Source organism: Lepidochelys kempii, chromosome 5 (genome assembly GCF_965140285.1).
Source record: "Lepidochelys kempii isolate rLepKem1 chromosome 5, rLepKem1.hap1, whole genome shotgun sequence".
Lineage (NCBI taxonomy): Eukaryota > Metazoa > Chordata > Testudines > Cheloniidae > Lepidochelys > Lepidochelys kempii.
In genome coordinates this window covers 104,939,665-104,955,823 of record NC_136384.1, presented here as the reverse complement: position 1 = coordinate 104,955,823, position 16,159 = coordinate 104,939,665, and the positions used below count along the sequence as shown (strand labels likewise).

Sequence of the window (16,159 nt, the reverse complement as noted above, 5' to 3'; positions counted from 1 at the left end):
TGATAGAGGTCTATAAAATCACGACTCATGTGGAGAAAGTAAATAAGGAAGTGTTATTTACTCCTTCTCATAACACAAGAACTAGGAGGCCACCAAATGAGATTAATAGGCAGCAGGTTTAAAACAAACAAAAAAGTATTTTTTCACACAATGTACAGTCAACCTGCGGAACTCCTTGCCAGAGGATGTTGTGAAGGCCAAGAATATAACAGGGTTCAAAAAAGAACTAGATAAATTCATGGAGGACAGATCCATGAATGGCTACTAGCCAGGATGGGCAGGGGTGGTGTTCCTAGCCTCTCTTTGCCAGAAGCTGGGAATGGGTGACAGGATGGATCATTTGGTGATTACCTGTTCTGTTCATTCCCTCTGGGACACCTGGCATTGGCAACTGTCAGAAGACAGGATACTGGGCTAAATGGACCTTTGGTCTGACCCAGTATGGATGTTCTTATGTTATGTTCAGTTTAACACAAAATCTGCTTGATTATATGAAGATATGTGTCAATGTCAAGTTTACCTTATTCCAGTTCATAAGTCTGGTTTCAAGAGTTTACCTTATTTTGGCAATGGCCATTTTTAGTGTCGGTGCTAATGTTAGCAGGTTTAATGGTTCCCATATCTGCTATCAATATTTCTTGGGAAACCCAAATCTCCTAAGTCTCACTTAGTGAGGAGTAGTCAGCTCTCTCTCCTATCTTTCACTCAACATGGCTGTTAGTGTGCTCTCAGCAGAGGAGGCCTCCGTCTGAAGTTTTAGGAAAGGAAATCAGAGTTTAAATTTGGCTCTCTCCTTTAGGTCAGGACCCTTGGGCAGATTCGTAAGTTCTTTTCTAGATATTTTTTGCATAGCAGAGACTTGAGAAAATTCATGGAGAGCCATGGGCTGAGGCAGGAAGCAGTCAACTTGCTTGACACCAACTCCCTTGAGGGGTTTCTTGACAGCAACAGCACAGCTGTTTGGCTTTCTATTGACATAGAAGAATTGACAAAGAAAAATTAACTGCAAATGCTTTAGAATGGGGTCCAACAGATTACCTCATTTATACGAAGAAAAGTTTCAGGGTCCCCATGTGAAAGGCAGTGGAGAAATCTGCAGATGTGGAGTACTCCGTCCACATCGGCAGATGTGGAGTACTTCACTTTATCAGATATCCATGCTGCGGCCTGTAAAATTAAAGATGTGAAATTCAAAGGCCCTGACCTGCTTTTGCTTTCTGATGTTAGCTCAAGTACTAAAAATAAAAGAGAGAAATTTGTCTAAAGTTAAACACGGTTTTATAAATGTTGAGTTGAAAGAGCAGTATTAAATCCAGTTGAAGTTTGTGTGAGGTATGCAGAAAAAACGATACCTACTTTGGGACAAAGAATTACCAAACACATTTCTGAAGGAGATTAAAAAGGAATAATATCAGATGGTGGTCTCAGCGGAAGAGCAGTTTGAAAAATGTAATACCTGAAGTAACTGTATGTTATTGTTAGGGTAAAATACCTAACAATAAAAAGGCACAAAACTGAAGTACATTACTAGGATGGAATTATTAAACTTACTGAGCAAATTTCAAGTAGCAGCCACTCCATATATGTAATAATGGTAGTTATTTTATTTTCCCCATAATCGGGGGGGAGTGATAGCTCAGTGGTTTGAGCATTGGCCTGCTAAACCCAGGTTCTGTGTTCAATCCTTGAGGGGGCCATTTAGGGATCTGGGGCAAAAACTGGGGATTGGTCCTGCTTTGAGCAGGGGGTTGGACTAGATGACCTCCTGAGGTCCCTTCCAACTCTGATATTCTATGATTCAAATGGATGATGTAGGTAACTAAATCCTCAATTCTGTTAAGAGAATGACATCAGTAGGAGAATAAGGGCTCACAGGATCAGGTCTTTAGAATGTAATGTCAACTGTGATGTTTTGTAACCTTGTTTGTTTAACTACACTTGAATGAGAATGACTGCCCTGCACTAAAAGCAGGCGGGCCGTTGTCCAGTCTTGTGGAGGAAGACAGTAGTGGTTTATGGCTGCAGGTGTGGGAAACAAGGTCAGAAACTGCTGCAAAAAAGGTAGTGGTCAGCTTTGCAGCACTGTCTCACCCTCTTGGAATGTAAGGGTGAAAGGCTTTAAAGGAAACCCCTTTCTCCACACAGCAGGCAAGGCAGCAGTGGGGGGAAGGAGGGAGGGAAAGGGGGAGGGGAAGGTAGCCAACCTAACTAGTGGCGCCTCCTTGTGGCGGATGTCCAGTGCAGATACTCCATAGGGAAGGCATCCAGTGCCCAGATAAATGGCCTGGTAAAGGACTTAAAAAGGAGGTTCTGGTTAAAGGAATGGAACGGTGTGGGGTTTGGGACTCCTATGGTTGGAATGGCAGGGAGCCAACCCCCTTTCTTATAGCCCACCTTACCCCTCCTATGAAGGGGGTGTGTGGATGGTAAAGTCCCAGCAATGCATTTGCTGGAGGGACGTGAATGGAAAAGGAGGGGGAGCTGGTGGAAGCCTTCCCCCCTTCCCGGTAATTACAAAATAAACAGGGTTTACCTGCACTGTACACTTTTATCTGCCGGGTAGTCCCAGGCATCTAAAGTAAAGTTGCAGCCTGATTAAATCCATAACAGGTGTCTCCTGTCCTCCTTTCCGTATAGCTGGACAACAGATCTCCTACTACGAGTATGAGGTCCAAAGCAGATGATTGTATAATTTGGCAAGTTCTTTTCAAGGCACTGGTCATAGTCTTCTTCTTGATAGAATACTGTAGATTTGTAGGACTGGAAGGGACCTCGAGAGATCTTCTAGTCCAGTCCCCTGCCCTCACGACAGGACTAAGTATTATCTAGACCATCCCTGACTGGTGTTTGTCTAACCTGCTCTTAAAAATCCTGCAACCTCCCTAGGCAATTTATTCCAGTGCTTAACCACTCTGACAGTTAGGAAGTTTTTCCTAATGTCCAGTCTAAACCTCCCTTGCTGCAGTTTAAGCCCACTGCTTCTTGTCCTATCCTCAGAGGTTAAGAACAACAATTCTTCTCCCTCCTTCTTGTAATAACCTTTTATGTACTTGAAAACTATCATCATGTCCCCTCTCAGTCTTCTCTTTTCCATACTAAACAAACCCAATTTTCCCTCACAGGTCATGTTTTCTAGAACTTTAATCATTTTTGTTGCTCTTCTCTGGACTTTCTCAAATTTGTCCACATTTTTCCTGAAATGTGGTGCTCAGAACTGGACACAACACTCCAATTGAGGCGTAATCAGCGCAGTGTAGAGTCGAAGAATTACTTTGCATGTCTTGCTTATAACACTCCTGCTAATACATCAGGGAATGCTGTTTGCTTTTTTTTGCAACAGTGTTACACTGTTGACTCATATTTAGCTTGTTAGCCACTATGACGCCCAGATCCTTTTCTGTAGTACTCTTTCCTAGGCAGATGATTTCTCCAGTTTGTCCAAATAATTTTGAATTTTCATCCTATCCTCCAAAGCACTTGCAACCCCCCCCCCCCAGCGTGGCATTGTCCACAAATTTTATAAGTGTACTCTCTATGCCATTATCTAAATAATTGATGACGATATTGAACAGAACCGGACCCAGAACGGATCCCTGCCAGACCCCACTTGATATGCCCTTCCAGCTTGACTGTGAACCACTGATGATTACTCTCTGGGAACAGTTTTCCAACCAGTTATGCACTCACCTTATAGTAGCTCCATTTAGTCCCTAGTTTTTTTAATATCTTTTGTTCTTTATTGCTTAAATGTTTGCAATATCTCACAACAGATGTTAATTTAATGAAAAGACATTTATAATTTTCTCTTTTCTGTGTTTGACCATGAGATTTTGTCGTCTCACTCATGGACCCTGGTGGAATGAACAAAAAAAATAAATAAATCACACTCAACTTTCCTCTCAGAAGTAGCAGAGGGTAATGTTGGGCAATCGCCATCTGCCAAGAGGGCTCTCTGTCATATATGCTGTCACCTTTGCCGCTTCACATATAGGTGGAGACATATGGAGGCAATTATGCCACGTTTCCAAAGTGGAGAATTCTACTATTCAGTTCTGGGTACAATTCAAGGTACTGACATTGATCTATGGTACACATCCAGTACCTTATAGAGATATGTGGTCTACCTAAAAGACCACATATCTCTCTAAGATGGGGTGGGATGCAAGAGTGAGCTAAACAGAGGGAGGGAGTGAATTGCTTTTAAAGAGCCACACTGCAAACATAGGGAGAACTGTATTCTCTTGAGCCAGTCTCTTCCCTTCAGACTACAGGTTCTCAGCAGGCCTCCACTTCCTTTTCCTGGCAGCTGCAGATGAGGGGAACCTGCTGAGACCTACTGCCAGTTTGGAAATAAGGTACCTCCTGGCAGGAATCCAAGACTTGCAACAGACATTCTCCCATTCTTTTCTCTTTAAAATCAGTACTACCTTTGAAGCCACTCCATTTGACTCTGCATTCTTCTGCTCACCTCAGGCCCCCTCTTCCAGCTCCAAGAGTCTCATGCAACTGCCATTGCAAGCAGCGGTCAGACTCTACAGCTTCTTATGGGAGGAAATGAAAGACTGATTTCTGTTCCTGAAGGCTGATTCTCAAGCTTGCAATCTAAACTGTGCCCACCCTTCACCAATCACCAATGTGCCATCTAATAGAAAGCAGAGACAGAAAAATTTGGCTGCAAATGTTTAACAGCCCAACCCTAAATGTTTAAAATGTAAAAATCCTCCTTGTGTTCAGTTTCCAGTTTTGTATTTTTCTCTGCCCAAAGCAGGCAGAAGTCCACAAACACTGGGAATGACTGACTCACAGGGATAAAGGTATGAAACAAAGATACCTAAGTGTGCTTGCTGACATTGGTGGAGAGTCTTTAAAATGTATTTCATGTAAATATATCCAACATCCCAAGAAGATATCTTCACAAGAATTTACGACTTATGGAAATGGAAATTTCTAGAAGATTAAATAATACATTTATGGGGTGTATTCTTGTAACTTAAATTGATATATGCTCCAGTACAAATAGAAAAACTGACCGATGGGACAATAAGTGATGTAAGATGATGGATGATTTTTTTTAAAATCGATTTTAAACATCTCTAGTTTTCATATGTACTCAACTACTATAAAAGAAACCCCTGCTCTCGATACTGCATTAAGAAGTTGCATTTTTATCTAGCATTTGTGGTGACATGTAATCAAGCTTTGCTCTCATGGTTTATGTTATCATTAGATAACCTCATTATAAACGTAGTCCTAGCGTAATCTCTCTCTCCTTCTTTCTCATCCAGGGCATGAGTTGAACATCTCTGTTCACAGCAGAGATCAGGGGCTTTTGGTTCCTATTACTTATTATATGTATGTCATTGTGCATGTGTGCAAACGCACACACACAGACACATACACTTATCCATTTTAAACCACCCTCCGTAAATTGCTCATTTCTCAATCAAATTCCTTTGGACTGAAACCTTCCAAGTTTCATTTCAAACCAATAGAGGATTTTTTGTTTGGAAGTTTGAAACAAACATAGTTTACTCATTTTAAGTTACTAGGGCATGAACAACCCACAACTCTCTATTTTACAGATTCATACAGAACCCATCACTGCAGTATCTAAGCACTCACAATAATCCATAGCACAATACATGTTCAAAATACTACACAGCCATTAACCAACTAACCTTTACAACACCCAATCAAGACAGGTGTTATCGCCTATAGGGAAATTGAGGTGTAGTTAGAAAGTGACTTACCTAAATGAAACACAGCAAATTAATGGCATAGCCAGGGTTAGAGCCAGGGTCTGAATTCTGTTCCCATTCATCCAGACCCTATTGCCTCATATTCCCTTCAGAAATTTTGTTCCATAACTCAAAAATGACTTTGCCTGCAGCCTCCACATGGGGGAGTTACAGTGCAGCACTTTAGTGCAAACTGCTATTCACACTCCCGTAGTTCAAACTGCAGGGCAGTGCAGATATGGCCCTACTTACCTAAATTTTCAAAAGTGTTTAAGAGACTATAAGAGCCCAAGTCCCATTTTCAAAAGTGATTTAGGGCCAGATTTTTACAAGTATGTAGGCAGCTAATTCCCATTATTTTCAATGTAGTTAGACACCTACAAAAGTCTAAAAATGTGCCCCTTAGGCACTTACAAGCCCAAGTGCCTATGTCACTTTTGAAAATGGGACTTCTGCTCCTAAGTTACTAATGTGCTTTCAAAAACTGTACCCATAAGCTAGGAATTTCAAACTTGCAGAAGCTTTTCTGTAGATCTGACTGGAACTTAAAAAATAAGCCAAGTCTGAAGAAAATTAGTTCAGTAGTTTTGAAGCCATTAACATATTAAAATTACCAAGTTTATATGGCATTCACACTGTTCAATAGAAAGCAACTCAGACTACTGGGCATTAAGAAATTGCTTACACTACAGCTCCACTAAATTACTGTTACAGTTTAAAGAGGATTCAGCAGTTTAATCAGGTTGGACATTTCCCTTTGAGGATAATACTGGAAAGTGGAAATCCTGATATTTCAACCAATTCAGTTTTCATCCCAAATCAGTATAAAAATTGAAAATATCATAACTTATAATGGAATGAAAAGCTTTAAAAATACTGATTTGGAAACATTTCTGTCATGCAACCACCACCTCCAGGACACCGCCTGGTGGGCTCAGGATGGACCTCCAAGCAGCCCCTCCTTTGATTTCCCTCTTCCGGAATCCTAGTAACTAGGACTAGAATTCCCCAGCAACAGTACATCCAGTCTGTTAAGTTCCACAGTCCACCACCACACCAAATATAGCTTAATCAAATTTGTTCAAAGTCAGTGGAATCTGTATGTTCTGCAACTGAAACAGTTTAGAATTTTTCTTTTTTTTCCTTAAAAATAAACATGAGAAATTTATTTAAAAAAAATAAAATAAAGAAGGAGTGATAATGCAATGAAAAAGTTAAGTTATCAGTCACCCAAAAGGCAGGAAGTTCCAAATGTTAAGAATGCTCCAACAATCCTAATTTGGCCACCTGGCATATAAACAATATTTTACGGCACCTTAGAGACTAACAAATTTATCTGAGCATAAGCTTTCGTGGGCTATAGCCCACTTCATCAGATGTATAGAATAGAACATATAGTAAGAAGATATATATACATACAGAGAACATGAAAAGGTGGAAGTTGCCATACCAACTCTAAGAGGTTCATTAATTAAGATGAGCCATTATCAACAGGAGAAAAAAAACGTTTGTAGTGATAATCAAGATGGCCCGTTTCAGACAGTTGACAAGAAGGTGTGAGGACACTTAACATGGGGAAATAGATTCAATTTGTGTAATGACCCAGCCACTCCCAGTCTCTATTCACACCTTTAAGTCTGTTACTGAGTGACCAGAGAGGCTGAAGTGTTCTTCTACAGGTTTTTGAATGTAATGATTCTTGATGTCAGATTTGTGTCCATTTATTCTTTTGCATAGACTGTCCGGTTTGGCCAATGTACAAGGCAGAGGGGCATTGCTGGCACATGATGGCATATATCACATTGGTAGATGTGCAGGTGAAGAGCCTCTTATGGTGTGGCTGATGTGATTGGGTCCTATGATGGTGTCCCTTGAATAGATATGTGGACAGAGTTGGCATCGGGCTTTGATGCAAGGATAGGTTTCTGGGTTAGTGTTTTCGTTGTGTGATGTGTGGTTGCTGGTGAGTATTTGCTTCAGGTTGGGGGGCTGTCTGTAAGTGAGGACTGGTCTGTTTCCCAAGACCTGTGAGAGTGAGGGATCATCTTTCAGAATAGGTTGTAGATCTTTGATGATGTGCTGGAAAGGTTTTAGTTGGGGGCTGAAGGTGACGGCTAGTGGCGTTCTGTTATTTTCTTTGTTGAGCCTGTCCTGTTGTCATAAATATAAAGGGAAGGGTAAACCCCTTTAAAATCCCTCCTGGCCAGAGGAAAAATACTCTCACCTGTAAAGGGTTAAGAAGCTAAAGGTAACGTCACTGGCACCTGGCCAAAATGACCAATGAGAAGACAAGATACTTTCAAAAGCTGGGAGGAGGGAGAGAAACAAAGGGCCTGTGGCTGTCCGTATGCTGCTTTTGCCGGGGATAGACCAGGAATGGAGTCTTGGAACTTTAGTAAGTAATCTAGCTAGGTATGTGTTAGATTATGATTTCTTTAAATGGCTGAGAAAAGAACTGTGCTGAATAGAATGACTATTCCTGTCTGTGTGTCTTTTTTTGTAACTTAAGGTTTTGCCTAGAGGGATTCTCTATGTTCTGAATCTAATTACCCTGTAAGATATCTACCATCCTGATTTTACAGAGGTGATTCCTTTACTTCTATTTCTATTAAAAGTCTTCTTGTAAGAAAACTGAATGTTTTTTCATTGTTCTCAGATCCAAGGGTTCGGGTCTGTGGTCACCTATGCAAATTGGTGAGGATTTTTACCAAACCTTTCCCAGGAAGTGTGGTGCAAGGGTTGGGAGGATTTGGGAGGGAAAGACGTGTCCAAACTATGTTTCCCAGTAAACCCAGTTAGAGTTTGGTGGTGGCAGTGGATATTCCAAGGGCAAAGGATAAAATTAATTTGTACCTTGGGGAAGTTTTAAACTAAGCTGGTAAAAGTAAGCTTAGGAGGTTTTCATGCAGGTCCCCACATCTGTACCCTAGAGCTCAGAGTGGGGGAGGAACCTTGACACCTGTAGTAGGTGACTTCTGGGTACTCTTCTGGCTTGGTCAATCTTCAAGTCAGCGGCACTACTATGGGTACCAGCATGGCCCCACAGTATGCCAACATTTTAATGAATGACTTAGAACAACGCTTCCTTAGCTCTCGTCCCCTAACGCACCTACTCTACTTGCGCTACATTGATGACATCTTCATCATCTGGACCCATGGAAAAGAAGCCCTTGAGGAATTCCACCATGATTTCAATAATTTCCATCACACCATCAACCTCAGCCAGGACCAATCCACACAAGCGGTCCATTTCCTGGACACTACTGTGCTAATAAGCGATGGTCACATAAACACCACCCTATACCAGAAACCTACTGACCACTTTACTTACCCACATATCTTCAGCTTCCATCCAGGACACACCACACAATCCACTGCCTACAGCCAAGCTTTAACATACAACTGCCGAACTGGAATTAATTTGCAAACTAGATACCATTAACTTGGGCTTGAATAGAAAGTGGGAGTGGTTGGGTCATTACACAAATTGAATCTATTTCCCCATGTTAAGTATCCTCACACCTTCTTGTCAACGTCTGAAACGGGCCATCTTGATTATCACTACAAAAGGTTTTTTCTCCTGTTGATAATAGCTCATCTTAATTAATTAGCCTCTTAGAGTTGGTATGGCAACTTCCACCTTTTCATGTTCTCTGTATGTATATATATCTTCTTACTATATGTTCCATTCTATGCATCTGATGAAGTGGGCTGTAGCCCACAAAAGCTTATGCTCAAATAAATGTGTTAGTCTCTAAGGTGCCACAAGTACTCCTGTTCTTTTTATGGATACAGACTATCATGGCTGCTACTCTGAAACCTGTCACAATATTTTATATTCCTGCTTTCCCCGTAAAAATATAAAACTCATTTGCTTGGTAGTTACAAGTATATGTGCAACTGTGATGGGTTGTCCATCCCACACTCACTCTGAAAGGTTTAATGGAGACCAGATGGGCCAATTAACCTATTGGGCTGAAGGTTGAGAGGAAAGCCCTCATTGGAGGAAGCTCACCTGTGCAGGAACAGGCAGGGCTTCCATAAATTAAGGGAGCTGAGAGCAGGAAGGGGACTTACAGGCAGGTAGTCTGCAGTCATTCCCTGGGAGAAGGGAGGTGTACTGGGGGTACAGAGAGAAGTAGCCCATGTTTGCTCCCTGGCAAGTGGGAGTAGAGAAGCCAGCAAACCCCAGAGAGCGGGGAGTGCTGGGGTAGGAAGCAGCCCAAGAAGTAAGCAGCTAGGCTGGGGATTCAACAGACTTTGGCTGTGTGTTGTAGGGTCCCTGGGCGGGCACCCAAAGTAGAGGGCTGACCCAGGTTCCCCTACCTGCCACTGGGGAAGTGAACTGGAAGACTGCCTGGGAGTGACAGAGACTTTGAAGGACTATACCCTGGAAGGGGGGAACACTAAGTGTCTGGCCAGAGAGCTGAGTCATTAAGAGGATGCTGAGGTTCCTGGAGTGAGAGAGGGGCTGTAGACCAGAGAGAGCAACAGAGTGAGAGCGTGCAGCCATGGGAAGAGGCATTGACCTGATGAGATAATCCCTAGAGGGACAAGCAGGAGACACCAGATTATCTGTGAGTGGAGCTCCCCATCACACCAATATAGCCAAGGGAAAGTTGTGGGAACAACCTCAACTCATGAATTAAATTTCTCCACCTCATAGTTGCAAAGGCCTGCTTTGAACAGACAACAGTTCTTGCCATGAATATTTTTTAATGTTTCAAAACCTAAAATAGTTTAAAAAAAACTTTTAAAACTGAAAATCAATTTCCCTTTGCAAAGAGGTTATTCTCTTTGTATTAAAGGGAAATGCACAGTAACTAGTTAACATTTTAAGCATTCTGCTTTCACTCTTACAGATACCTCCAGTCTTCAAAAAGTGTTATAAGTAGTCATGCCCAGCTAACGTTTTCCATTTCATTCAAAGGGTTTTTATGGTTCAGTATTACAGCAATGTACAAATTTGACAGTTTGCAATCAGATCTATTCATTGTATCAAATCATTCCGACAGTAAGTACTATACAGCTGGTAATGCACATTTTTATATCACACTTATTAAAAATCTTACAATGGTAGTAACATAAGAATGTACACTAAATTGTGTTTTGCACATGATTTTAATGAGTCTGTGCATTTTAATTGACATTATAAATTGTAGCAAGTTGATCAATTATTGTATCATCTGTATTTTAACATTGTTTTAATTAGAAAAAGTGTCTGTGCTATTTAAAGCTATTTCAATAACAATGTTAAAATGATTTGGACATGTGATTAAACAAGCTCATGTCTCTGTCTCTTTGCCTATTTTCCTCTCTCTTTCTTCAAAAATGTGAGCACGTGAACCAGTCAGTGTGTAAGTTAAAGTATAGTATAATGACTTTCCTTGATTGCCTCTCTAGCAATATTTTTGGAAATGCTGTGAGGTAATTAATAGTTCTCTACATGACAACAGTGGAATACATCACTGTCAAATGTTTCTTTAGTCTTTCAGAAATACAGGTGCAGTAGTTCCACAGTTCCATTTCAGTTTAACAAATGAATTTTATTGCAAAGCAAGAACAAAGAAGACAAGCAATATCTGCAAATGTATTTAATTCTATTTTTAGATTTTCTTATTAAAACTGAGGGATAGGTAAGAGAACACTTGCTCATTCTTTTAAAAGCTCAAATGCATTTTTCCCTTGATTCCACTCTTCATTTGGCTTACCACAGTGAAACCTCTCAATTTTCAGAATTGATGTACCTTTCAAAACTATAATCTTTGGCTTTCAAGCTCACTATTATTTGCCTTCAGGTGAAAATTTTAAGTGCATAGGCTTCTAAACAAAATACTACAGCATCAGCCAGATACTGAAAGGCTTGTAGATCAGTCATCATTGCCGTGTAAATTTCTTTTCAAAATAATGTTCCTCACTCAGAGTACACTTGCGCTTATTCTCAGTTCACTTGTCAAATACAAATTTGAGGTCACTGAAAGCCCAAGGGCAACTTCAACTATTGCAAAACTCATTTTCCACCTCTATTTTGTTGGGGAAATAGGATTTCAAATGTAAAAATAATAGGAAGCGTTACAGATAAAGAAACAAAGGCATATGATGTACATGTTTTGGTACAACATTGCAGCAACTGAGTTTGTCCCAACAGGCAATCTATTATCCAAGCATTTTAAAGCTTAGATAGTAACAAAGGTAGATAATACATTTTGCTAATGACAGGTTTCAGAGTGGTAGCCATGTTAGTCCGGATCAGCAAAAAAACCGAGGAGTGAGTAACAGTAGGGGGAAAAAATTAGCATGGGGAAATACTTTTTACTTTGTGTAATGACCTATCCACTCCCAATCTTTATTCAAGCCTAATTTAATGGTCCTCACCCACAACTATTTCACATTTGGGGACAGTGGCACTACTATGGGTACCCATATGGCCCCACAGTATGCCAACATTTTTATGGCTGACTTAGAACAATGCTTCCTCAGCTCTCGGCCCTTAACGCCTCTACTCTACTTACGCTACATTGATGACATCTTCATCATCTGGACCCATGGAAAAGAAGCCCTTGAGGAATTCCACCATGATTTCAGCAATTTCCATCCCAGCATCAACCTCAGCCTGAACCAGTCCACACAAGAGATCCACTTCCTGGACACTACAGTGCTAATAAGTGATGGCCACATAAACACCACCCTATACCAGAAAGCTACTGACTGCTATACTTACCTACATGCCTCCAGCTTTCATCCAGACCACATCACATGATCCATTGTCTACAGCCAAGCTCTAAGATACTACCGCATTTGCTCCAATCCCTCAGACAGAGACAAATACCTATGAGCTCTCTAGCAAGCATTCTTAAAACTACAATATTCACCTGCTGAAGTGAAGAAACACATTGACAGAGCCAGAAGAATACCCAGAAGTCACCTACTCCAGGACAGGCCCAACAAAGAAAGTAACAGAACGCCACTAGCCGTCACCTTCAGCCCCCAACTAAAACCTCTCCAGCGCATCATTAAGGATCTACAACCTATCCTGAAGGACGATCCTTCACTCTCACAGATCTTGGGAGACAGGCCAGTCCTTGTTTACAAACAGCCCCCCAACCTGAAGCAAATACTCACCAGCAACTACACACCACACAACAAAAACACTAACCCAGGATCCTACCTATCCTTGCAACAAAGCCTGTTCCCAACTCTGTCCACATATCTATTCAAGGGATACCATCATACGACCTAATCACATCAGCCACATCGTAAGAGGCTCTTCACCTGCACATCTATCAATGTGATATGTGCCAGCAATGTCCCTCTGCCATGTTCATTGGCCAAACTGGACAATCTCTACGGAAAAGAATAAATGGACACAAATCAGACATCAAGAATTATAACCTTCAAAAACCAGTTGGAGAACACTTCAACCTCCCTGGTCGCTCAATTTCAGACCTAAAAGTCGCAATTCTCCAACAAAAAAACTTCAAAAACAGACTCCAACGAGAAACTGCAGAATTGGAATTAATTTGCAAACTGGACACCATTAAATTAGGCTTGAATAAAGACTGGGAGTGGATGGGTCATTACACAAAGTAAAAACTATTTCCCATGCTAATTTCCGCCCCCCCACCGTTACTCACACCTTCTTGTCAACTGTTTGAAATGGGCCATCCTGATTATCACTACAAAAGATTTTTTCTCCTGCTGCTAATAGCCCACCTTAATTGATTGGTCTCGTTACAGCTGGTATGGCAACACCCATTGTTTCATGTTCTCTGTGTATATACATCTTCCTACTGTATTTTCCACTGCATGCATCTGATGAAGTGGGTTTTAGCCCACGAAAGCTTATGCCCAAATAAATTTGTTAGTCTTTAAGGTGCCACAAGTACTCGTTTTTTTTGCTAATGAGTTCATCGTGTACTATTCAGAGACGATTTTAGAGAAGATGTTTTAAATATAGCGTCTTACTAAAGGAGAGCTAATGATTACATTTTAACTGTTACTCTGATTTCAGATGAAACATTTAAACACAGTGAGCCTGCTTCTCATTTACATTAAGACGTCTCTCTGGCAGGGTAAACAGGCCTTAGTGTAAATGAGAATCAGGTCCAGTATTCCTGCTGGTTTACATTTATGGGCCAAATCCCAGGATATCCATGGGGGGGGTGTGTGTGTTTGTATTTGAGAGGTCAGTTTGGCTTGATACGTCCAAGGATTTCTTCACTCTGCTATGGAATGTGACTGTATTTTTTATTTCATGCCAAAACAAAGTTATAACATTCTTTTGAAACTACAGAGTATATTCAAGTACTCTGAGTGAAATCCTGGCCCCATTAAAGTAAATGGGAGTTTTGCCATTGACTTCAATGGGGTCAGGAATTCACCATCTGTTTCTATCACATAGAGCTGCGTAAAATAAAGCAGCAAAGGAAAATATCCTTTGTAATACAGTTGGCAGGAGTTTTCACCTGAGTTTCACTCTATGATTTAGGGTTCAAATGGACCCAAACCCAAAGCTAAACTGAGGCAAAACCTTCAAGTTTTACCTTTTTGGGCTGAAACCATGAGATCGCATTGAATTATGCTTGGGTTCCACAGGAAACCGCAAACAGACCCAGTTCAGCTATAGACTTCACCCCAGCTCACTAACCTGGTCCAAGCTGACACCATCTTCAAAGCACTAAATAAATCTGTCCCTCCTTCTTTTGTCAAACTTCATGTTCCCCTCACTCCCAATCCCCTTTTCCAAAGCTCCCAACCTTGGTCTCCCTATCTGTCAAATTCTCCCATGTTCACTTTTGTGCCTTCTTCTGTGAAGCATTCTATGCATTATATAACATCCCTGAGCTCATCTGAAAGGCTTTTACCTTGTCCAAATTTAAGTCCCTCTTGAAGACCCACTTCTGCCATGCTACCTATAGTGAGACAAAGTCACTTGTATATAAATAGCATTTAAAACTGCCTATTAAAATTATTCCCCTTCCCATGACCTTTGTCTACTTATTTCTCCTTTGACTATCCCTCTGAAGTGTTTGGAAAGCACCCAAAATATATATCCTCGGCACTACCACAAATGAATAGTAGTAATAAGTTTTGGGATTAGTAATGAAATCTTTAATAAGGGAGATTGTGCCTTTCATTATAAGTCTCACACATTTTTAGCCACTGCCTGCAACACCTGGATACTGACCAGGCCTGATGCTGCCTATTTTATGATAGTGGGGAAGATCACAAACTATAACTTGACAGAGACATTTGGTAGTTGAAATACCTGTTTTATGGGTTTTGGGCCAGAACATGCCTTGGCCCTATGTGGTATGAAAGGCAGGGAGGAGGCATAAACATCCTCATACCCTTACAAAAGGGCCAGCCACAATCTGAGCCATCCATACACCTAAGAAAGAACAGAAACAGAAGGAAAACAGCAACAAAGCTTACAGAATCTCATCAACATGCCACTCTGCAATGCCCCCAGAGGACTTCAGTTTTGACAGATCTTTGGAATGGACAGACTAGAAGCAGTATTTTGTAAGATTTCAAATTGCAAACAAACTCCAGAAAGATATTGGAGATATATAGGTATCTTTTTTAATTTATGTTTTGGGGACGCAAGCAGGGTATATCTTTAAATCCTTTGACTTCACTGAAAACAGTCACAAAGCTGACTATGAAAGGGTTCTGGCTATGTTTGATGCATTCTTTATACCCCAGAGAAAAGTGGTTTATGAAAGAGCATATTTTTCACCAGAGAATTCAAGAACCAGGAGGAAATGATGAATGTTTTATAAGAGCTATGCATACATTGGCTGAAAACTGTGATTTTGGGAATGCAAAACATGAATATATCAGAGATAGGCTGGTTATTGGCTAAACAGAGAAACTTTTCACAGCAACTACAACTGAAGAGAGATTTAACCCTAGCCCTAGCTATACAGAGAGCAAAGCAGTCAGAACAAGTCAAATGACCGAAAAAAAGGCAGAAGCAATTTGAAAAACCTGAAACTAGCTCAGAAGCTCTAAATTGACCCTTAAGTCTTAAAAGTCATAAAACCCCTGAGGCAAGGAGAGAGAACTCCTAGGCTAAGAGGGACAAATTCCAGCCTACATGCACAAAGAGTGAAAAAGTCACATCCCAAGAAATGACAAGTCCAGCCAGAGGCACATGGTATAATAAATGCATGAAATATAGACATTTTGCAGCAGTTTGCTGCACCAAAGCAGTCGGAGTGGGCTCATATTACAGACAATCAAGAGCCATTGTTTCTGGTATCTATCACTTGAGATGACATTGAGCCTGCCTGGAGAGTGAAACTGAATATTAAAGGCAAGGCTATTAAATTTAAAACTGACTCAGGCACTGAGGTCACAATCATCTCAGAAGGGACTTATAATCACCTTCAACCCCTCCCAGAGCTGAAGTCACC

At 40.9% G+C, this 16,159-nt stretch overlaps 1 protein-coding gene across 19 annotated transcripts in view; it reads right to left on the bottom strand.

Moving 5' to 3' along the window:
* KDM4C (lysine demethylase 4C) overlaps positions 1-16,159 on the bottom strand; it is a 437,490-nt gene that overhangs the window by 86,402 nt on the left and 334,929 nt on the right. For 14 of the 19 annotated variants that reach the window (XR_012159108.2, XM_073345318.2, XM_073345317.2 and 11 more), the window contains one exon: positions 1,039-1,167. The exons of the other annotated variants lie outside the window; for them this stretch is intronic. Coding sequence is in view for 13 of the 14 variants with exons in the window: in XM_073345318.2 (XP_073201419.1) it covers positions 1,039-1,167 (129 nt within the window). In the remaining variant the exon portion in view is untranslated. The remainder of the gene's footprint in view (positions 1-1,038; positions 1,168-16,159) is intronic. 19 annotated transcript variants of the gene reach the window in all.